Consider the following 24,491-nt stretch of genomic DNA (forward strand, 5'->3'; position numbering starts at 1 on the left):
ACCGTGTTGGTCCCCGGGACCTGAATCCTCAACCATAACAAGTTCAGGTACAATCCCTGACTCCTGCGAAGATTGGGAAGTGGATGCTTGAGGGGTGGAAGGCGCAACTAATGAATCACGCATAGATTGGAACGTGCTCAATAGTTCTTTTTTCGCTGAGGAGATCAGATCATCCCGCATGGCGGCTGATTCTTCCTGAATTAAAACATCAATGCAAGCTTTACACAGTACTTTCTTCCAGCTATCGCTCATCTTTGATCTACATGATGGGCATTTTCTTCTAGTGTCGGATTTAGCCTGAAAAAAAGCACAGAAGAAAGTAGGGGGACCCTAGTGAGAACCCTGTTCCCATATGTGGTCCCCTAGCAAAGGTGCACTAGTAAAAGACAGCAGCCAAACTAGTGCCCAGACAGGCCCCCCAAAGCCACTGGGGGGGGGGAGAAAAAAAGTTGAGACCGACCCTCCACCTTAAGAAAAAACTTTAGGGCAGAAAAAATCAAAAGGAAGGACACTCACTGTGCTGCTTCCTGCTGAGGTCTTGCTGGTGCTTGTGCCTGTCCCCACCGCTGGATTCTCTGCCGTTTCCATCTCAGAACGCCAGCGCTTCACCCTGTGGCTTGTTACCCCTTCTCCGGAGACCAAAAGCGCCGTTGCGCCGGACCGGAAGAAGGAAATCAGCACCAGCTCCCGCCCCGCCCCTTCCTCTAGCCGAAAGCGCCGGAAATGACGCATCACACCAGCGACCGCGCTGTATGAAAAATAATGGCGCGAATCGCGCGCGCGGCCGCCGGACGCCCTCCCAGCTTTTCGTTGGCTCCACTGAGCACGCTACCGTGGAAGGGGGAGCCCGGCTACTAACCGCCACCGAACGGGTAGCGCGGGGAGCGGACGTCTCACAGGCAGATGCCTGACAGGTAAGAGGGAAGCGGTCCCACAGGACACAAACAAAAAAAAAAAAAAAATATTTACTCCCCTCTGGAAGGTGTTCCCTCCGGGTCGGAGGAAACACAAAAACTGATGTGTGCTGGGAGGAGCCTCCCTTTAAAGATCTTGGATTGAAGGTGTTTCCTGTGGAGAGGGAGGAGCCAATATCTCGAGGTGCTGTCCTGAAAGACGCCCTGGGAAATATACATATATGTGTGTGTGTATGTATGTGTATATACCATATATACTAGAGTATAAGCCGAGGCACCCAATTTTACCACAAAAAAAAATAATGGGAAAACGTATTGACTCGAGTATAAGCCTAGGGTATCCATCTGCATGCCTCACTGTGTCCATGACTAGACTTGCGTTCAACATGGGAGTATATAGAAGGGGTTCTCGGATTTGAAAAATAAATAAATAAAACCGGTGCTCCCCCACCGTAGGTCACCTGGACAACAAACTTTGCACACTTGTAGAGTAAGAGTGGGGCTATATGTATGCCAAGTTTGGGGTCCAGGGGACCTACAGCCGGTCGGTACCGGGTCCCCAAAATCCGGGAGATTAGGAACAAAAAGTACTCGAGTATAAGCCGAGGGGGGCATTTTCAGCACAAAAAAATTTGCTAAAAAACGTGGCTTATACTCGAGTATATACAGTATATATATATATATATATATATATATATATATATATATATATATATATATATATATATATATATTTTTTTTTCTGCTCTTTGTATAATTTTCTGTATTCAATTCGTTAACTCAGTTGGTGGCCTAGCCATGCCTACAGTTTGAACCCCATAGGGGTGGGCTGGTAAAGACTACCAAATATTGTAGTTTTACAAGAACAATCTTATGAACCAAGATAACCAAATTACTCACAAATGACTAACATGACAATATTAACCTGTTATGTAAATACTCAATAAAAATCTATTGTTTAAAAAAAAAAAAAAAAAAAATGTTTATTACTGCATAACAAAAAAATTAAATACAAGCAATAACATTTTAATTTGAAATAATTTCCACAAGAGATTCATAGTCGGCAAAATCACTGAGAGCCTGAATGATTTCATCTAAAAGTTCATCACCAAGCATAAATTCTTCTATATTGTGCATAGACTTGCTAATACGGTGGTCTGTAATCCGATCCTGCGTGAAGTTGTATGTGCGAATTTTTTCTGATCGTCCTTTTGTGCCTACCTGCAGAAACAAAAAAAAAAAAATTAATATAATAATAATACTAATAAATATATATATATATATATATATATATATATATATATATATATATATATATATATATATATATATATATATATATATATATATATATATATATGTAATACACTCATTCTGTAATTAGACAGACAGCACTTTTTTCCTACTACTGTGGGGAGGTTCGGAGACGATCATATTTCTATTGATGCCCCTGTTGGGAACTTCCTGTGTGGTCAGAATCACAGAGTGTGATCTGGGATTCTTCTCCAATAGAGAAATGGCAATCCAAACAGAAATTCTATCCTTCTAGGGCTAGGCTCTATGCAAAATTATAGGAATTATCATTCCTTTAAAATATCTCCAAAAGCAGAATATACAGTTTTCTTTAAAAACAAAAAATAAAATAAAAATGTACACAGAATTGTAGCCATGTATTATGACATATTTGTTGCCATAGCAATACGATGATTAGGGCAATAATGGTTTTAAATCAGAATGTTAAAGTTATGGGATAGGTGTTCCTGCAGACCTTGAAAAGTCCCTGTATTACCCTTCTTTTTTTTTTTTTTTTTGAAGAGGTACCATATTTATCGGCGTATACCGCGCACTTTTTTGCGCTAAAAATCAGGGCAAAATCGTGGGTGCGCGATATATGCCGATACCCGCGCCGACATATACCAAGCGCAGTACACTCGTGTATAGTCGGGCAGTCTCGGCTCCTCTCGCGCTGACGTCCTGGACTTACAGGACGTCAGCGCGAGAGTAGCTGAGCCTGCCCGACCATACACGAGTGTACTGCGCTCTGTATATGTCGGCGCAGTATTCAAACTCGGCGCGGGAAACGAGCGGGGAGAACGAGAGGACGCCGCAGACGGACGCCGGACCTGACGAGGCCGCCGATGGACGCTGCGCAAGACACCAAAACTGTAAAGTACAAAAAATCTTTTTTCCCACAGGAATTTCGGGCAACTTTAGGGGTGCGCACTATAAGCGGGAGCGCGCTATACCCCAATAAATACGGTATATTATAATGGAATGCTGACAGAAATGTTATAGTAACCATCTCATTATTGCACATCACACTTAAGCCTAGCACACACACGGGTCGAATGTCAGGCAGCATTGGCTGGTGCACGGCAGCTGGTCTGACAGAAGCTGGCCATTTGGGGCCAACGGCTGAAAGTGCTGACCGGAGTGTTCTGTCAAGGGGGGTTGCATCCCCATGTCAGAACACAATAGTATAGCCAGGGGAGATTACTGTACTAACATAAGATTGTTAGTACATCAGTTCCGACCTGAGCGGTCAGCTTTTTTGTTTTTGTGTGTATGAGGCTTTAGGTAGCCCAAGGGGGTGGAAGGAAAGAAAATTTCTTGAATCACCCATCAACACAGTCATTGTTAATGGGGGAATCCCTCCCTCGGTGCTATTGTGTTCTGCCGGCAGGGGTGCCTGATCATTGAATGAAAGCACAGCTAGAGAACTGACCACAATGTTCTCTTCTGTAACAGAAAAGCAGGGGGACCGACAGGAACACCAGAGATTTCACATAAAGGAAGTAATACAAAGAGAACAGGATACCTTTTAATACAAGTACACATCAGGAATATGAAATGTTTGGGTAACAAATGCTTAAAGTCTTTACCTGTATTTTTCTTACACTCTGTCTTTTATTTGTCTGTTCTTCTAATTTCATATTGTATAACTTTGCTCGAAGAACTTTCATTGCAGTATCTTTATTTTTGATCTGAGATCGTTCTTGCTGACATTCAGCAACTGTACCTATATGAGAAGGAAACAAAAGTCTAACATCAATGATTACCAAATAATTTGTGTCTCCTGTACAAAAACTGTAGAAAAGGAAGGGCTGCATTGAGGCTCAAAGTGGTAGCAATGTTTTGATGTAGCAAATGAAGCCGGTATTCAATAGTTCTAGCAATGCACTTTGAGTATTGGTCTGTGTTCTGTTTCAGAGGCAACACAACAGAAGTTGCCAACAACCACCTTAAAGTGGAGTTCCACCCAAAAATTGAACTTCCGCTTTAAGTGGAGGTGACCCCCTGACATGCCACATTTGGCACTTCATTTGTTTTGGGGGGGGGGAGCGGATACCCTCTTTTTTAGAGGCATCCAGCTCCCACTTCCTTATGGGGCTCTGGGGCACCGGAAGGAATTTCACCTCTCCCCTTCCTTTCCTTTAATCTTCTGGGACACGTCGCAGTTCCTAGAAGATTGCCCGGCCATTCACAGCGTAAAGCCACAGCCGGGCGCCCCCACATTTACAATGCCGGTGCCCCATAGAGGAGAGGGAGAGGAGCAGGGCTTTGTTCACCCGCATCGCTGGACCGTGGACAGGCGAGTGTCCAATTATTAAAAGTCAACAGCTACACTTTTTGCTATAAATGCGCACACGCGAGAATAGTAAAAAACGAGGCAAGTTTTTTTTATGAATTTAGTGATCGATTGGGTACGTTTCATTAACATTAAAGCGGATGTGCCATGGGAAAATAATATTAAAAGCCAGCAGCTACAAATACTGCAGCTGCTGACTTTTAATATTAGGACACTTACCTGTCCTGGAGTCCAGCGCTGATCGCAGCAGAGGACGAGCGATCGCTCGTCTCTCTGCTGCTCCCCCCGCCATCCACGCTGAGGGAACCAGGAAGTGAAGCGCTGCGGCTTCACTGCCCGGTTCCCTACGCCGCATGCGCGGGTCGCGCCGCTCCCGCTGTGTGCTGGGTGCCGAGTGTTCCCAGCACACAACGGGGGGGGGCGACGGGATGTGACGGAATGCCCATCTTTTGCCCGTGAATGCCGGGCCGGAAGTGGGTGCAAATACCTGTCTTTAGACAGGTATCTGCACCCCCCTGAAAAGTGTCAAATGTGACACCGGAGGGGGGGAGGGTTCCGATCAGCGGGACTCCACTTTAGGGTGGAGAACCGCTTTAATGTGATCTTTAGTAATATACAGTTTAAATGGGCAAAAAGAAAAACATGACCGGAACCCCGCTTTAAAGTATGAGTTATAGCAAGCACAATAAGCAATACAGTTCCTGCTCTTACTATACTACCTCAGGACCAGGATCATCCCCCACAAATAACTCAATATTTTCAGGAATGTTGCACATAAAAGATGTCCACCCCCCCCCCCCACAAATATGTTCTGTGTGCGCTCAGAAAGCCAAACTTTGCATAGGAATTGTGAGGGTTCTGGTGGACTGCAGAATTGCAGTCTTGGCAAGTGCAGGCACCTTTTTTTTTTTTTAAGGCACATGCTTTTTTGCTAGTGCTTGTCCTGTTTCATTAACAAAAAAATGTCCAAAAATTCTGTCTTGCAAGGTGACCTGGGGACAACTCATAGTGGTTTTGTACATATTTTATTATGGCCATCATGAAAAGTGCTTGTAAAGTGGTTGTAAAGGCTAATTTCTGGGGAGCACCTGTGAGCTCAAACCTGAGTCAAGCTATGTGCGTCTATTGACACACCTAGTGTTTTAATGCTATTCCCATTGAGTGCTGCCTTTGTGTGTTTTTTGTATCCTGCTATCCATTTTTCCAGTTGTTTCTAGCTGCACTGGGAATCAGCCTGCAAGGAGATCAGCTACAAAGTAGTTGGATCTGTATGTGCGTTATAATTAATCAAAATTAGTCGATAAAAAAAAAAATTTAATCGAACACGAAAATGATAATCATAACAGCCCTAATGCAGCACTATTTTCCTTTGATATAGCCCTAATGCATACATAAGTCTGGTGATACAGACTGATGTGGTGATCAGGAAAACGGTTTCCAGCTACACTGGTCTTGCAACACTGTGACCAGCTGCACTATTAGGGCTTGTTTACAGGTGAGGTTGAGGGATAGTAAAACCTTGGTTGAGCAGTAGCACATACCAAGGCTGCAATGCTTTCCTTCACAGCCGTGGCAGGAATTATATCCTGTCGCTTTCGGTGGGCGTAGCGCCTGCTTATCATAACCCTTTCAAGTGAATGAGGGCACATGTGTAGGGTCCAAGTGGTTAAAGCAGGGGGTAAGGGGGGCGATACAATATCTCCTCACTGCCTGTCCAATGCTCTATAAAGAGCCATGCCAACACTGATCTATGGAGTTCTATGGAGAAAGCAACACACACATGTGAATGAGGCCTTCTGATGACACAGTGACAATGCTTGGCTGCACAGACATACAGCGATATTAGAGCAGCCAGCCACTGTACATAATCACTGTCACAGCAGTACAATGTCCCCATAGTGACTTGGCACTTGCTTTGGCTACAGCATGTTTTTTTAAATACTGTCACCAGAGCAGTGTCACTATTATGACATTGTACTGCTGTAGCCATTGATCAAAGACAGTGGCTACTGCATTGGCATATGGTGTCATCAGGGCAGCAGTTAGTGCCTTTGATCACCAGACAGAGCAGTATAGTGTCACCATAGTGACACTGTACTGCCTAAGGGGTGCAATTAATTTGCATTTTGTTTTGTTTGTTTACACGCCGCGTGTTGATCACTGTAATAAAACAGAAGATCGCCGTGTGAGGAAACCGTTTGAAGGCTGCAGCCTTTGTTTACACGTGTGATCTCTGAGATGGATCACAGCGATTACAATGCAATTCTGTACCATGATCTGTGATCTGTGATCCGCTGCGTCCCTCACAGGTCGCGCCACTGCATGCCCAAGAGGGCTCACACAAGGCACAGGAGTGGGAAGACATATGGGTATATCCTCCCAAATCTAGAAAGTTCCCACTCGGCTGTTTATATGCAGTGGCTGGGTGGGAGGTGGTTAAACATTAGGCATGCTACAAACAAGTTTTAGGCGTACAAAACTTTTTTCTATCAGTCAGCTGTATATTTATTGACAAGAGTAAAATTATTTCCTTTAACAGTTTGTTACCTACCTGTCGGAATGTGAACAATTCGTACTGCGCTGTCTGTAGTATTAACATGCTGTCCCCCAGCACCGCTGGCCCTTTTTGTTTCTATACGCAAGTCTTTGGGATTAATTGTAAAATGTATCTGCAGACATAGACAAGACAAAAGTAACAGATGATGACAATATATCAAAGAGGAAGGAGCAGAAACAATAACAGGTCTCCAACCTACTATACTTTGTTAAGTAGATGCTATGGCTGCCATTTCTGCCTTTAAGCTGTCCGTATTACCGGGGGGGGGGGGGGGGGGAGGTGGGAGTTGGCTAGCGTTTGCGGGGGCAGTTTGCAAGTCGGTCTTACACACTGTCATGTAAAGGGACACTTACCGTATTTAACTGCGTATACCGCACACTTTTTTGCCCTGAAAATCAGGGCAAAATCGTGGGTGCGCGATATACGCCGATACCCGCGCTGTGTTCGAACCACTGCGCCGACATATACCGAGCGCAGTACACTCGGGTATAGTCGGGCAGGCTCGGCTCCTCTCGCGGTCACGTCCTGTGCGTCCTTTACGCGAGAGGAGCCGAGCCTGTCCGAATATACCCGAGTGTACTGCGCTCGGTATATGTCGGCGCAGTAGTTTGAACACAGCGCGGGGATCAAGCGGGGAGGACACCATGAAGGAGGCCGGACCGGACGGGGCCGCCGACGGACAACGGGCAGGACGCGACGGACAACGGGCAGGACGCGACGGACAACGGGCAGGACGCGACGGACAACGGGCAGGACGCGACGGACAACGGGCATCCAAACTAAGTATTTTTTTTTTTTTGCAGGAATTTTCCTTCAAGTTCGGGGGTGCACGCTATACGCCGGGGCGCGTTATAGCCCGATAAATACGGTATATAGCGCAACACATGCGAACTGAATCGCCTCTGGGCGCTTAGTTTCTTTTCCCTACTGTACTTTTGCCCTCAGAAAAGATGGGTTTTGAGTTTTTTTCTGAAGGCCAGGTGATTCTGAGAGATAGTTTAGGTAGTGTGGAAGTTTCTTCTAATAGCATTAAGGCCAAAGTAAAAACTACTTTCAATTGAATTGACCCTGCTAGGTCAAAGGCAATATAAGAACTTAAACAGAGCATCTGATTGTACATAATTATAATTATTAAGCAATAGGTGTCCTGTTTCAGATTGGGCAAGTCATCCTTTCATGTGCTGTGCTAACAGAGGACTTTGTGAAATACATTTTACTCCTATTTTGACAATGTGGGATAGATTAATCCTTATTTTCTATTCCGGTAACAGTGCTGTCAATGGGACAGAAGTGGGGGGAAATCTTGCCCATGGGACACAGACAGAAATAAAACATGACCATTGGCAAACAAAATAAATGAAAGGAGATCATGAATAAAAAAATCCATCCACTTACGGTAACTATCAACCAGCCTTGGTTATGATGATCACTAACTAGCCCAACAGAACTGAGGTCTGCCTAACTTATAGCATAAGCATGCTGGAGGCTGCTGGCTGTTACTAACAAATGAAGAGGAGAAGTCTGCTCCAAGAATTTTCCTGCTTTAGGTGGGCTGGATTAAAGTACTAGGAGTGATCTGTAATGCATACCCTGAAAACTACAGAGGAAAACTGTAGCCGATTTTCCAGACTAGTCACAGCAAGTAGAGGACGACCTAAAAAGGTGGTGAAAACATCCTAAATACAAAAACTGTACAGAATAGGCAAAAAGTAAAAAACTGACCATACATACATTGGTAGATTTTCAAACGAATGTTCTTATTAAAATTCTTTGATAAAAAAAAAAAATCACAGTACCATTGACAACTTCACGAATGTTGTTGAAAAGTACTCTAAAAACTTTTATTTGCTTTTAACATTTAATTTTGAGACAAAAACAAACAAAAAGGAAAACCACATACGCCATTAGAAAAAATAAAATAAAAATTACATTCTTCCCCTAAAGTGGTTGTAAACCCAAAAATGATTTTTTTTTTAATGTCACAATGTAGAGAATAAGATTTCCTATCATCTGTGTCCAGTCTTGCCACACAGAGTTAATCCAGCGCTGAGCAATCCTCTTTTTATTGTTCAGTGAAATAAAACAGACTTCCAGATAAAAGACCAAAGTCCTTGCTTGAGTGACAGGTTATTTACATATCTCATGCACTAGCTTGCAGACATGCACAGCTTCTGTAAAGTGCACAATTCACATCCCCCTCCCCACTCCCGTCCAGCTCTCCCAGGATTGGCTGTCTTTCCTGTGTTTTGATTAAATGTTTTCAAATATATGGTGATCCACAGTTCAGTGTAAACAGCCATCAGAATATACATAGACAATAAGCTGTGCATGTCTGCAAGCTAGTGCACCAGATATGTAAATAACCTGTCACTCAAGAAAGGACTTTGGTCTTTATCTGGAAGTCTGTTTTATTTCACTGAACAATAAAAAGAGGATTGCTCTGTGTGGCAAGACTGGGCACAGATGATAGGAAATCGTATTCTCTACATTGTGACATAAACAAAAAAAACTTTTTGGGGGGTTTACATCCACTTTAAAATGTTCTCATCATTGTGATTGAATATGAATGTCGATTTGATCCCACTAGGGATTAGAAATTAAAGTTGTTGAAAAAAATAAATAAAAAATTGGAACAAAAATTCTTCCAGTGTGCAGTAATATGACAGAAAAAAAATACAGTTTTTAAAAAAGAGAAGTTTACCTTTCAAAAAAAAAAAAAAAAAAAAGAGCACATCTTTTTGTAGGTAAAAAATCTGCATTTTTTTTTACAATGCAGCCTGTGAAGCATTGCACAGATCGCAGGTGCAATGTTGGGCTTCTGCAGAGCTGTACCTCCTGTACAGGCAGACAGTTACTCAACTGCAGGAAGAATCCATGAACTATGACAGCGCTCACCAGCACCCTCATAGTTCATTGAGAACAACAAGCCATCCACCGCCAAAGCCAATGGAACCTGAAGCTCATTCATTCACAGGAAGGTGTGAATGAATGACTCAATTGTGACAGCGGGTGCAGGGAGAAGATCCCCTCCCCCTGCTGTCAAGGAATTGGGAACGCTGGTCGTAGGTGGTGTGTGTAAATGGGCATGTTACACACTAAATATGGGTGTAATGCTACTAAAGGTGAACTTGGCCTTTAAAAGGACAACTGCACTTTTAATGAGGATGTCCTTTGTCTCTTCCCCTCATAATGGCTTCTTCATATGTAAATACATGCAGCCCCACTACAGAGATCTTAACCCAGTGAGCAAAGCCTTTTCTTCCTAACACTCCTGGACTTAATTACTAATGCTGTAGTCATTCATATGGAAAGTTGTTCCAAGTCATGTACAATAAGTACAGAGCCCTGCACACAAAACAAACCAGGAACACAAAGCACGTGTTCAGCAGGCACGGAGCTCGTCCAGGACTATTTTGAAGAAAAGGGCTGTGCGGCATCGGCAAAGCCACACAACCAAGAAGATTTTAGGAGTGAGGCTACAGTTATTTATCCACAGGAAACTTACTACGGAGGGAGGGTGGGTTCATAAAGGAAAATGCTGAAAAGGAAGGTTGTCCCTTAGGTCCAATTCACCCAATCAGCTGTGGTGTGTTGATGCATGTTATATCGCATGTTGTGTTAAGGCAGACCATTCCTTTAAGTGCGCTACCAATGAACCACAATGGACAGAAAATCAGGCATGCACCAATGCATTTCTTTATTGCGTTGGGGTGCCATTGAAAACACGTGTACTGTGTGTGTTGTGACAACACATGCATGACAGAAAAGCATAGATGTAAATGGGCCTATAACGTTCCAAGTAGAACTATAGGCATAACTTTTTGTTCATTTTGGATAGAGTAAGGGAGGGTTGTACCCGCGGTTAGTTTATTTTTTACCATCTGTGTCCCATTGTGGAGATTTACCTTCACTTCCTGTCCCATAGCCAAAACAGGAAGTGAGAAAATCTCTGCAAATTGGGGAGATTTTTTGGGGACAGCCAGGTCACCAGAACTAGTGTCCCCGATAAAAGATTTCCCCTATATTACTTTTCTTGGGACAACCCAAAATTTGGGGTTCTCTTTTACTTTCAATGATATTGGTAAACCGGACAACTAGATCTTCCTAATGGGGACACGGCAACAAAATCCGACAGGTATTTCTAATCCACTTCCAACTTAAAAAATAACAAAAAAAACATTGCCTTTAGTTATACTTTCAATATAGCCAGAGTTCTATTCTATGACCAAGCTAAACTCAGAATAGTTTACTTCTAGGGCTTTAAAGTGGATGTAATGCCACTCTCATCCTTTCTAAACTACTGCCATAGTGCTGATCTATAAGGATATACATGCCTCCTGCATGTATCCTTACCTGTCAAATGTGTCCCCTCTGTCTGTTATAAGAACTGAAAAACTGCAGATTCTGTGGGTGGATCTGTTGTTTGGAGCTCGGTGGATGGAGTCGTGATGTCAGTGGACACCCAGCCCTCCTCTTGTCAACATGCATATTCTCCTATGTATTCCTTACACTAAATTCTGCTAAGATTACTAAAATCCAGTCAAAATCCAGAAAAGTAACCCCACATGACTTGAGAAAAGGAGTGGGGGTGGGAATTAAAAAATAATGCCCGTCTCCAGGCTAGTGCATGAGATATGTAAATAACCTGTCACTCACAGCAAGGGGGCGGAACGGACTAAGATTTTTCTCTGTAAGTCCGTTTTATTTCACTGAACAATAAAAGAGGATTGCTCAGAGCTGGATTAACTCTGTGTGGAAAGACTGGGCACAGATGATAGGAAATCTTATACTGTACATTGTGACATCAAAAAATAAAAAGTGTTGGGTTTACATCCACTTTAACATACATGCTCTAAATATTTTAAGCATAGGTTTCTATTGCTTTTTGATGATCAAACCGTTTTTGCCCACGAACGGCTAAAACGTCTCAACATTTTGCCACATTTGAATACAACATTTACAACTTCTTTAACTCATTAAAGTTAATAACTTTACCTCACTTGGTTGAGGCAATACTGCTACAGTCATAGTACTTGTGTGGATTCTTCCTTGTTTCTCAGTCTTTGGCACTCGCTGAACTCTGTGCACTCCACCTTCATATTTTAAGCCTCTATAGGCATCCAAACCTCCTACGCTTGCTGATGCATGTCGCACTCCACCTGATACGCAATAAAAAAGTGATATTAGATGTTATTCCATCACAGCCCTTCCAAAATGCACAGTTCTTCCACAAAGGAGCATGTGACTACCTCCTGTGATGCAGTGGTTGGGCCTGGCAGTAAATTGGTAACCTCAAACACTGTCATGTGACTAAGGGGGATGAGGTCTTTACTACCTGTAAGCTCTGACACCTGACATTATGTTACGGAGAAAAGAGCAGCAGGGGAGCACTGGGAAGGTGAGTATAACTGAATCTAGGGCTTTAAAACAATCCTATCACTATGTCTTGAATGAGCAAGGGAACATGATTATATAAAAGGTGGCTTTACACAAATGGTCGAGAATCCTTCCACCCCCCCCCCCCCCCCCACATCTCGTTTACATTAAGACCCCTTTCACACTGAAGCGTTTTTACAGCGTTTAAAATAGCGCTCTTAAAACGCTCTCCATGCATCTCAATGGACCATTTCACACCGAGTCCTGCAAGCAGCATCTTTGGAGCAGCTTTTGGGCGCTGAAAAAAAAAAACGCTCCAAAAACGCCCCTCTCCATTGAAATGAATTGAAAGCGCTGTAAAAATGCCTTACCCTTTCACACTGAGGCACGGCAAAACTGCCCTAAAACGTCAGGGTCTTAGCGGTGCTTTACCAGCACATTGGGATTGCAGATGAGGCTTTGCTCGAATAAGGGCTCTTTAACACGGGCGGCCCATTCAGGTCCGCCTGCCAGTTTTTTAGGCGGACCTGAATGGGCGCTCTGTGCTCCTCTATGGAGCCGCGGATGTCAGCAGTGACATGCCTGCTGACATCCAACCCACCAAAGTGTGACGGAGGAAAAAACTACTTTTCCATCCATCTGGCGGATCGGATGAACATGGACAGACGGTCCGTGGTCATCCGATCCCCCCATAGGGGAGAGCGGAGAAAAGACAGGGCGGTCCCTGCACAGTGTGCGGGGACCGCCCTGTCATGCGCCGGCTCAGCGGGGATCAACGGAGCGATCCCCGCTGAGCAAGCAGAGTTTCACAGGGCGGATCATTACTGATCCGCCCCGTGTGAAAGGGGCATAACTAAAAAAAAAAACTGTGTGAAAGGGGCATTAAAAAATAGGCTACATTGCTAGGCTGAGCTGCTGCTATGACCCTTCTTATTACTGTCTCTTCAGGAACTAATTTTTGTATCTACACATGTATAACAACATAAAATAAAATACAAACAGCATGATATTCTCTATTGGACCAAGCTGTATGTTCAGGATTTCATTATCCACTGTGTAGGAGAAAAAAAAAAAACAGTATATTGCACAATGTACCCAGATCACTGTGGTGGTATTCCAATATGTCAAAGCTCCAATTTTTATAAGTAGCATAACGCCGATACATGTCAAATATTTCAGCAGTAAAAAGCATTGCCTCCTGTCCTCCGACACCAGCTGTAAGCTCCAGAATAAGATTACAGTCGTCCACTTCATCTCTTGGAATTAAAAGCCAAGCTATCTAAAAAGAAAAAAGAAAAAAAAAAAAAAATTATCTTTCAGCTTCTAGTACAGCGTCATAGTATGTAATGAGAATATGAGCACATAGAAAGGTATCACAAAGCTTAAGAAAAACCTTTAAGGCCTCATGCAAACTGGACGTTTTTACAGCAGCTGTTATTATTTTATGTACTTACCGTATTTATCGGCGTATATCGCGCACTATTTTCCCCTTAAAATTAGGGGAAAATCGTGGGTGCGCGATATACGCCGATAGCCGCTTCCCGCGCTCAGTTTGAAATCCTGCGCCGACATATACCGAGTGCAGTACACTCGGGTAAATTCGGCCAGGCTCGGCTTCGCTCGTGCTCACGCATAAACGTCACAGAGCGTGAGCGACGCCGAGCCTTGCCGAATGTACCCAAGTGTACTGCACTCAGTATATGTCGGCGGAGGCGTTCGAACTGAGCGCGGGAAGCGGGGACTCGAATTGAGGCGTGCGCTGGAGAAGCCGGGAGGACACCATCGAGGCCGCAGACGGACGCCGGACCGGACGCTGGGAGACACCAAAACTGTAAGTAATAAAATCATATAAAAACATTTTTTACAGGAATTTCAGGGGCAACTTTAGGGGTGCGCGGTATACGCGGGAGCGCGTTATACCGCAATAAATACGGTATATAGCGCTGTCAATTTACGCAGCGCTTTACATATACAATGTACATTCACATCAGTCCCTACCCTCAAGAAGCTTACAATCTAAGGTCCCTAACTCACATTCATATACTAGGGCCAATTTAGGCAGAAGCCAATTAACCTACCAGCATGTCTTTGGCGTGTGGGAGGAAACCGGAGGAAACCCACGCAGGCACAGGGAGAACATGCAAACTCCAGGCAGGTGGTCGGGATTAGAACCAGCAACCCTTTTTACTGCTAGGCGAGAGTGCTACCCACTGGCAGTAGATGTCTTTTCTACAGTCATTAAACTCTCCATCATGTTATGCTATGTGTCCATGCAACTTATGTGGGGATCTCCTATCCAATTCGCAATAGTGTAAACCCGGCCTTTGACTGTAGGGTTCAATATTGAATATAAATAAATGGTGATTCTGCGCAACATATCACACTAATGGAATAGTGATATCACATAAACAAGATAAATGTAAGAGCTGACAAATAATCAGCATATAGTATTAAATGCAAAGAGAATAGTGAGTCCAAATATAAATATATATATACTCAAATAGTGAGTCCAAAATATATAGTACTCATAAGGCGAATGTGCAAAAATATATAAAGAATATTGTGCAAAAAAACCGGAATGGAAGTTCAATCCCAATAGTAAACACAAATCAGCTGTCAGGGCAGATATTCTGAATGCACTGGATGAAGGTGAGCACCAGCTCTATGGTGTGAGTGCACGGCCGTGCGATAGAAGATAAACCAGATCCCTGGCTGAGCTCCCGGGACTCTTACCTCTCAGCCCTCCTAAATGGGCATTGATGTACAGGTCACTCGCAGCCTTCTATGGGTGGTCCCTGATGTTTCCTCTCTTGATCTGATGGATCCTTCCTTAATTGGGACAGATGCTCCTCGAAACCAGATGGATGATGTGGGTTATAAGAGAGAGAGAGAGGGGACTCCCATAGTGAGGTAACGTTTGGTGCAGGTAAAATATGTTTATTGAGGAAAAACCTGCACTTACATTAAAAGAAAAATAAAAGTGCAACGAGGAAACAAACAAGCGGCGTTTGAATCGCCAGCTTACGTCACTCCGGGTGTACGTCCTCCAATTCCTACGCGTTACGACACCACGTGTCTTCGTCTGGGGAAGACACGTCGTAACGCGTAGGAATTGGAGGACGTACACCCGGAGTGACGTAAGCTGGCGATTCAAACGCCGCTTGTTTGTTTCCTCGTTGCACTTTTATTTTTCTTTTAATGTAAGTGCAGGTTTTTCCTCAATAAACATATTTTACCTGCACCAAACGTTACCTCACTATGGGAGTCCCCTCTCTCTCTCTCTTATAACCCACATCATCCATCTGGTTTCGAGGAGCATCTGTCCCAATTAAGGAAGGATCCATCAGATCAAGAGAGGAAACATCAGGGACCACCCATAGAAGGCTGCGAGTGACCTGTACATCAATGCCCATTTAGGAGGGCTGAGAGGTAAGAGTCCCGGGAGCTCAGCCAGGGATCTGGTTTATCTTCTATCGCACGGCCGTGCACTCACACCATAGAGCTGGTGCTCACCTTCATCCAGTGCATTCAGAATATCTGCCCTGACAGCTGATTTGTGTTTACTATTGGGATTGAACTTCCATTCCGTTTTTTTTGCACAATATTCTTTATATATTTTTGCACATTCGCCTTATGAGTACTATATATTTTGGACTCACTATTCACTATTTGAGTATATATATATTTATATTTGGACTCACTATTCTCTTTGCATTTAATACTATATGCTGATTATTTGTCAGCTCTTACATTTATCTTGTTTATGTGATATCACTATTCCATTAGTGTGATATGTTGCGCAGAATCACCATTTATTTATATTCCTGTTTTATGTCATGTAAACATAATTAGGTTTTGCTGCACTATATATTTTTGGTGGATTCACTCATTTAGGATCCATTTTAGCGCAAAAGCACTTTTCACTTTATCCAGGGTTCAATATTGAGCTCCTGAGAAGACTGAGTGTGTCTATGGGAATGTTTGACCATTCTTCCAGAAGCATATTTGTGAGGCCAGGCACCAATGTGGATGAGAAGGCCTGGCTCGCAGTCTTCGCTCTAATTCATCCCAATGATGTTCTATCGGAATGAGGTCAGGACTCTGTACAGGCCAGTAAGTTCCTCCACCCCAAACTCGCTCATCCATGTCTTTATGGACCTTGCTTTGTGCACTGGTTGAAACAAAAAGAGGCCACCCCCAAACTGTTCCCACAAAGTTGGGAGCATAAAAATTGACCAAAATGTCTTGGTATGCCGACGCCTTATAGCCTTGTGCACACGATCAGATTTTCCGCAGACAAAGCCTCAGACTTTTGTCCGAAGGGAGTTGGCCAGGAACTTGTCTTGCATACAAATGGCACACAAATGTCGGCCAACAAACACAAAAGTAGTTATGTACTACGTGGCTTTTAAGCTCTCTAGCCCCACCCTTCAGCACGTTCTGCTAATGTTGTGTTTGGGGAGCATTGCTTCCGAGCATGCGTGTTTGTACTTTGGACTTTTGTCCGTCGAAAATCCGATAAGAGACCGTCGTCCGTGAAAATGTTTAAAGCCTGCCATCCAACATTTGTCCACGGAAAATCCGACAACAATTGGAGCACACAAACGGTCGGATTTTCCACCAACAGCCTGTCATCACACAATTCCCGTCAGGAAATCCTATCGAGGCTTAAAGGGGTTGTAAAGGTAAATGCTTTTTCACCTTAAGGTGAAAAAACATCCGACGGTACCGCCCCCCCCCTTTACTTACCTGACCCCTCGAAAGTCCCGTGATCCTCTTCGGTTCCCAGCCTGGCCGTTGATTGGCTAGGCTGGACGGATTGATAGCAGCGCAGCCATTGGCTGGCGCTGCTGTCAATCACAGCGGATGACGCGGCGCACTGGGGGGCGGGGCCCGAGTGATACAGTCGGCGGCTATGGCCGCCGCTGTATCACGGGAGCGCGCTCGCAAAAGCTTTCCACCATGCTCGCTCGCATGAAGGTGGAAAGCTTTTGCGAGGAGGAGCCCAGACAGCCGCCGAGGGACCCCAGAAGACAGCGTTCGGGGACAGTGGAGGTAAGTTTAACATGTTTGTTATTTACAAAAAAAAAAACGTTGCGTTTAGTGTTCCTATAGGAGTTCCCAAGCCCAATATATTTACCCCTCAACCAAATGATTTGGACCAGTGCACAAATCAAGGTCCATAAAAGACATGGATGAGTGAGTTTGGGGTCGAGGAACTTGACTGGCCCACACAGAGTCCTGACCTCAACCCGCTAGACTGCGAGTCAGGCCTTCGCATGTACACACACAAAAAAAAAAAAAAAAAAGTTTTCTGACTTCACTTGTTGCATACAATTCCCAGACTAATCATCTAGAATGTTTTAAAACCTAACTCCAGCTTTCTGTCACTTTAAAATAGTTAATTTGGCCCTTCACTAACAGATGTGCCCACTGTATAAGCTGTATGTGGCATCAGCTACACGGTATACAGTGCTGTGTTCTGGCAACAGGGTGGGGCTTCCCTTTACCAGAACAAATCTGAGTTGGGATAAGCGCTATTCAGCCATTGACAAGAATATTTATTTCCTGGAGTACATGGCTTCCTCCAATTGGCTGAAGTAAATGAGGTGGGTTGATGAAGTTGTGATCTCCACCTCAGCCAATCAGAGGAATCCTTCTACTCATTCAGAAGATACAAATTTTCCCTTGAATGGCTGAGCTCAGCTTAACGTAATTTTGTTTCGGGAATGGGCCAAAAATCTGCATACTGCTGCCAGAACACAGCGTGTATATTGTGTGTAGCAGATACTACATACAGCACTTACATCAGGCGCATCTGTTAGACACCTTTCACACTGGGCGGAGTGGGCGTTAGCGGTAAAGTGCCGCTAGTTTTAGCGCTGCTTTACTGCTGTTACAGCTGCGCTGTTCGGCAGCTAGTGAGGTGCTTTTAACCGCCCCCCGGCCAAGGAAAGGGTTAATAGCGCCCCCCTTGTGGAGGCGCTGCCAAAGCGCTTTGCAGGTGCTTCGGCAAAGGAGCGGTATATACACTGCTCCCGCACCGTCTCAAAGATGCTGCTTGCAGGACTTTTTTCCCTGTCCTGCAAGCGCACCGCCCCAGTGAAAAAGCACTCAGGCTTTCACAGTGGGGTGGCTTGAGTGGCGCTTTTTAGTGCTAAAACACCTGAAAAGTGCCTTAGTGTGAAAGGGGTCTTAAAGCTGTTGTATACGCCAAATTTTTTTTTATTTTTATAAAACCTGCAAGGCAAAATGAGCTAGTATGACTAGCATACTAGCTCATTATCAATTACTTATCTTAGATCGAAGCCCCCGCAGTGGTCCTCAGACACGTCCTCCGTCGCCGCCATGATACCCGGAGTGACTCCCGGGTATCGCTGCTCCGACTGGGCGGAGTGGCGATGAGGTCACTCCTGCGCATTTGCGCGAAACGTCACGATCCCCGCGCATGCGCACATTTCCGGCAGACTCCCATTCAAGAGCTGGCGCACTCAGTGCGCCTGCACAATTGTGTACGACGTGCATGCGCCGTAGACATCGCTGCCCGATTTTCTGCAACCATGTAGGTTAAGGAGATATTGCAAGCACCTACAGGTAAGCCTTAATGTAGGCGCAAGTATGACAAGAGGGTATACAACCGCTTTAATGAAGGTAATAGTTCATTTGAACCAGCTTGGCCCAAACAAACTATTTTAAAGTGACAGAAGAAATTAAAATTGTAATCAAAAGGCAGCCTACAAATTCCTCAGAGTGAAGGTTTCCTTTAATAATCTAACCACTGGTATTTGAACGCCAAACATTTTTCTTTTTTTGCACGGATGGAAATGTGTACATTACCTGGTATTTTAGGTTCATTATTTCTTCAACACAAGATGCTACTTCTGTGTTTGCAAGTGCCTTCAAATCTTCATTTTCATCTGTAAAGTAAGAACAAAGTTATTAAAGACAGACAATCCTCATTTACATCTTGCAAAGGTTCTACCCTGTGAACACTACATACGTAAGCTACTACTGCTTCTTTCCAGAAAACACTGCAACTGTGCCAAGGTCAAAGTTCAATTTCATCTTAAAGCAAAACTCTTGATTAAAAAAAAAAAAAAAAAAAGTATATGACAGCCCATTAAAGGATAAGTTCACCTTTGTAACATGTTTCACCCATTTTTATGAATAAAGATGTAGCATGTTTTAGTATCTGCACCTTCTCTCTCCTTACCCCCTCTTCCTGTGACAGTGGGTAGGTCATCCTCTCCCCACATCCGCTGTCACAATATGAAAATAGACTACGAATATGGTCAGCTATTGCGGCTGACGGCTTGTAGTTCTCAATGAATTATGAGGGTGCTGCTCTCAAGTAACTGCCTGGCCATATCGGAGGTTTGGGCAAACACCTATCCTGATAATTTACAGGAGACAGATACTGTAAGTCCCCGTTCACACCTAGGCGTATATACGCCTGTAGTGCAACGCCGCAGCCGCCTCCGAGACGCCAGAGGGATGATTTAACATGCAGCTCTATGGAGATGGTTCACATCTCCACGCCGAACGCCGTACGCCTGGACGGGATTTTTTTTCAGGCGGCGTTCGGCATAGGAGATGTGAACCATCTCCATAGAGGGGGTGAAGGCTGCATTCACAATCGCGGCGACAAAATCGCGGTACAAAACGCGGCTATTTGTCGCCGCAATTCGCGGGACAAAACGCCGCGATTTTGTACGCCGAGGTGTGAATGCAGCCTAAGGGAAAAGGGAATAGCCGCTCCAGGTGGGAACCCAGATGAATATCCTCCGTTGCAGACAACTCAGGTGCAGGCAATGCACTTAGCAAAGCAGGAACAAAGATGGTCTCTGGACAGCCGCACTCTGAACAAATTGTAGCCTTTTATTAAAAGAAGGACAGCACTACAAGTCACAGCAAAATAAAATCTGACTACTGAAGCGTTTCGCACTGAAACTAGTGCTTAGTCATAGCTATGACTAAGCACTAGTTTCAGTGCGAAACGCGTCAGTGGTCAGGTTTTATTTTAATTTTGCTGTGACTTGTAGTGCTGTCCTTCTTTTAATAAAAGGCTACAATTTGTTCAGAGTGTGGCTGTCCAGAGACAATCTTTGTTCCTGCTTAGCCAGATTCTGTACCTGCGATCTGCAAGCTCCTTAACAAAAAGTTATAAATAATTATTTTTTTACCTGCAAAATATCACCCCCCCCCCCCAAAAAAAGTGAACTTTGCCTTTGAGAAAATAGAAAAGCTGCTCTTGCTGCAATACTCATGTTTACACTGGCACTATCCCCCACAGTAATTATTTTCAGCCACTAGATGGAGCTCTTTGACGGGGTTAAAAGATAGCTGGGGTCCTTCAATCAGACTTCTTCCAAAAGAGAATCATGGGGTTTTTGTAGAATTATATTTACCTAGGTGGATGCCGCATCGTTCCGATATTGCACCTGTCCCCCGCCAGCTCTAATACAGAGAACAAAGCGATCAACACTGCAGATCACATGGTTCTCACAGCTTCCAGAGCAGAGAGCTGTTGTCAGTCACCGCCCTCTCCACGTCACTGGAGCGCTGGGCTGTGGAGGGGGCAGGAGCGGCCAGCTCAACGACTCTCTGAGAGGCTGTGCTGGGTGCCAGTCCTGGCAAATGGAAGCGGATCCCGACACCAGTGTTGCGATCTTTCCTGAGCCTGGACCAGCTCTGTGATGTCAGCAGACAGCGGGTTTGGGTTTCAGCCCACTGTCGGCTGAAAACAGATCACAGGAGTACAGAATTAAGTGCACTCCAGTGATCCACAAGAGCGGTACAGCCGAACGAGCTTGGGAAGTATCTGGAAGCTTCCAGAATCTGATAAAACCCGCCCCCCCATCCACCTCTGGGTCAGGGTTGGAGGGGGGGGGGGGGGGGGAAGAGGCCCCTGGGCTCATTAAAGTGATTGTAAAGTCAATTTTTTCCCCCTATAAAAATAAACATGTTATACCTACCTGCTCTGTTGCAGTGGATTTGCACAGGGCAGCCCCGATCCTCCTCTTTTCGCGTGCCTCCTCTGTGATCCTGACCCCTCCCTCCTGGCTCAGCCAATCAGGAAGGAGAATATCGGACGGCTGAGACACTCATGGACATCACTGGACAGAGAGGGACCTCAGGTAAGACTAAAGCCTCAGGGCGTGGCTACAACAGCGCAACACGGAAGCCTACCTGCAGTCTACAAACCATCCACTTGTTTGCCAGCGTTAGAAGCACTCGTGCGGCCCCTGGTGTCCATAGGACGGAGACGACAGCAGACATCAGCAGAGAATACAGGCTTGCTTTTTTGTTCATTCTTATTTATTTTCCTGTACGGGCATTTTACATAGGGAACTATTTCCCACTTAGAGTGTATGGTTTAATGTTAGCAGTACTTCACTATTTTAGTGTTTTTATTGTTTACATGTAACATCACCAAGTTTGACCGTCACAGAGGAATTTGAGGATCATTTGAAGGAGTGCTTGTGAGTTCTAAACATCCCCTTTACAGGCTGCGTCAAGCCTTTTTTTCAGAAGTGGGCACTCTCACAGCATATGGGTGAATCTTAAATAGATTTGAGGGTGCACTTCCACCTATTTTTTTGATCACCCAGCACTTCACTTCTGTATCTTCAATAGAAACCTCTCTTTTGGGGTTATTTATCACTTTATTACACAGCGCTGTTTTTATCATTTTTGAACCATAGTTCTTTTTATTTGATACTTTGTTTTTAAGACTAAAGCCTCGTACACACGATCAGATTTTTGAACGACTGTTCTTCCATTTTTTGTTGCATGCTAGTCTCATGTCGAAAGTGAAGAAGTTACTCACCATAAGAACATTTTTGTACGACAGAATGTACCAAGATAAAAGAAAACCTGCCTTAAATCGGTGTTCCAGCAAAAAATTTACCTAAAATATCGGCATCATATATCGGCCGTCCCGATTTCTAAATATCGGCCAGAGAAAAACCCACATCGGTCGACCTCTACAGGTCCCAGAAGACAACGTGGGTGCTCGCTGAAGAAGACGTGACGTCCTTTTCAATATCCAAAAAATAGGGGTGGAGAGGTGGTCTTTTAAGACCACCTCTCAAAAGTGGGTGGAACTCAGCTTTAACACGGGGACAAGGTGTTTTGCAGTTAAGGGAATAGGGTTTGGTATGGATTGCAGGGGACCCCATAGCTCAGTGGTCATCAACCCTCAGGGCCCACTAACAGGCCAGGTTTTATGTATTACCTTGGGGAGATTCAGACTAGAATACTGCAATCACTGAGCAGCAAATGATATCACCTGTGATGTATTTCAGTTATCTTGCAAACCTGGCCTGTTAGTGGGCCCTGAGGACAGGGTTGATGACCACTGCCCTAGCTGACAGCTGAATGTGTGGGCAATAAGGATGAGCTCAGGCGTGTTCGCAACTGCACGTGCAGAGCTAGGGTTGCCACCTCATCCCTTTAAAAAGGAACACATCTGAATTACACAGGTTCTGTGGCTGATTAAGGTGGTAATTAAACTCACTTGGGGCCTTATCTGCATTAAATTAGACTCAGAATCTGTGTAATTCAGATGTGTTCCTTTTTAAAGGGATGAGGTGGCAACCCTATGCAGAGCCCACCAGGAGGTTGGCACTGTGGAGCACTTATCACAAGCAGAGACATTTTCCCGATCCGTGGCTGCAGAGATCGGGAAATGTCTCACTACCTGTGATTAGCCCTGTGCGGTGCCAACTTCCTGGCGGGTTCTGCACGTGCGGTTGCAAACACGCCTGAGTGCATCCTTAGTGGGCAGGGATGAGTCACAGGTATGGGTGAGCTCAGGCAGGAAGCGGTCAAAGCCAACAACCAATCATAGGAAGTGGAGGCCATTCCGTGTCCCGTAGTCACACGTATGCAAGGGGCGTGTATATTTGCAGCTGCAGGGGCGCAGAATGCCTCTGCCACTACTGATTATCTGTTGACTTGAGAACTTTCCTGGCACGATAATTCAGAAGGGTTTGGACTTCAGTGGTTGTTAGGATGCCTGCGGGCACCTCTTCCCTGACAACCAATAGCCCGTCACATTCAGCAGTGGTAGGAATAATCACTTTCCGCTGCAGCCAGCCACAGATTTATTCTTTAAAAAGGGGGAAATTAGAAAAAAATAAAAGTATTTCTCTGTATTTGAGCCGACTATGAGGAGGAGGAGGACTGCTCTCACCTGCCAGGAGCTCTTGGAGATCACTCAGCTCTTTCTCCTTAGCTCTCAGCTCTCTTATCACAGGTAGGATATGCGGATTCCTCCGGGCCACCTTCCCTCCTCCACCTTCCCACGGTGCTGCCCTCTGCTGGTCGGTTCCTGTGTCTGCAGTGTGAGCCGCCTCCGCTTCCCATCGTTGTATGTATCCGCTCCACACGTCGCTCCTTATCAGTTCTTCCAAGCCTGGATGGCGCCGGGTATCAGCCGCTACACTGCGCTTCCACTGCACTCCGGAGACCAGTCCAGGGAGGACATTACAGCGTCTGCCCCACAGGCTCCGGGGAACCGTACGAACACCGCACAACACACAGCGACTGACACTGAACAACATGGCCCGGCCACACACACTTCTGTGACCCGCTTGTCATTCACCTACCGCCATCTTGGGATTGGCAACATGCAAAGCACGGTCTGATTCGTTCCCCATAGTCCTATGCGTTAGTTGGATCAGTGCGCCATCTTGTGGTTATTTTAGGTGTTGCATCTCACAATTACTAAAAGTAAGCCCCGGAAGAATTATTACCCCCTTCTTGACCACGTCGTGCGACGTTACACCCAAACAAATATGATGTCCTTTTCTTCAGACAAATGGAGCTTTCTTTTGGTGGGATTTGATCACCTCTGTGTTTTTTATTTTTACGCAATAAACAAAAAAAGAGACAATTAAAAAAAAAAAAAAAGCAATATTTTTTACTTTTTGCTATAAAATATATCCCCCAAAAATATATATATTAAAAAAAAAAAAATCTCAGTTTGGGCCAAACTTTTGTAAAAAAAATTAGCAATAAGTGTATATTGATTGGTTTGTGCAAAAGTTAT

General features: G+C 44.7%; 1 protein-coding gene across 1 annotated transcript; it reads right to left on the reverse strand.

Moving 5' to 3' along the window:
• Positions 1-1,919: 1,919 nt before the first annotated feature.
• Positions 1,920-24,077, reverse strand: MTRF1L (mitochondrial translation release factor 1 like). Its single transcript, XM_040350889.1, has 7 exons — positions 23,634-24,077; positions 19,274-19,353; positions 13,532-13,715; positions 12,056-12,219; positions 7,055-7,172; positions 3,797-3,933; positions 1,920-2,135 (listed from the first exon to the last, which is right to left on the reverse strand). Exons 1-7 carry the CDS (start codon positions 24,001-24,003, stop codon positions 1,941-1,943), a joined length of 1,248 nt encoding a protein of 415 aa, XP_040206823.1. The 5' UTR covers positions 24,004-24,077; the 3' UTR covers positions 1,920-1,940.
• Between the last annotated feature and the right edge of the window lie 414 nt (positions 24,078-24,491).

This window comes from Rana temporaria, chromosome 4 (assembly GCF_905171775.1).
Source record: "Rana temporaria chromosome 4, aRanTem1.1, whole genome shotgun sequence".
Lineage (NCBI taxonomy): Eukaryota > Metazoa > Chordata > Amphibia > Anura > Ranidae > Rana > Rana temporaria.

Bases quoted from the DNA above. Each gene is read 5' to 3' on its own strand.
- MTRF1L (XM_040350889.1), bottom strand. From the start codon at position 24,003: ATGTTGTTCAGTGTCAGTCGCTGTGTGTTGTGCGGTGTTCGTACGGTT. The intron at 3,934-7,054 runs GTAGGTAACAAA...CTTCTCATATAG, and splicing joins AATTGTTCACATTCCGACAG to GTACAGTTGCTGAATGTCAG. The intron at 2,136-3,796 runs GTAAAGACTTTA...TTGTTTCTGCAG, and splicing joins AGAGTGTAAGAAAAATACAG to GTAGGCACAAAAGGACGATC.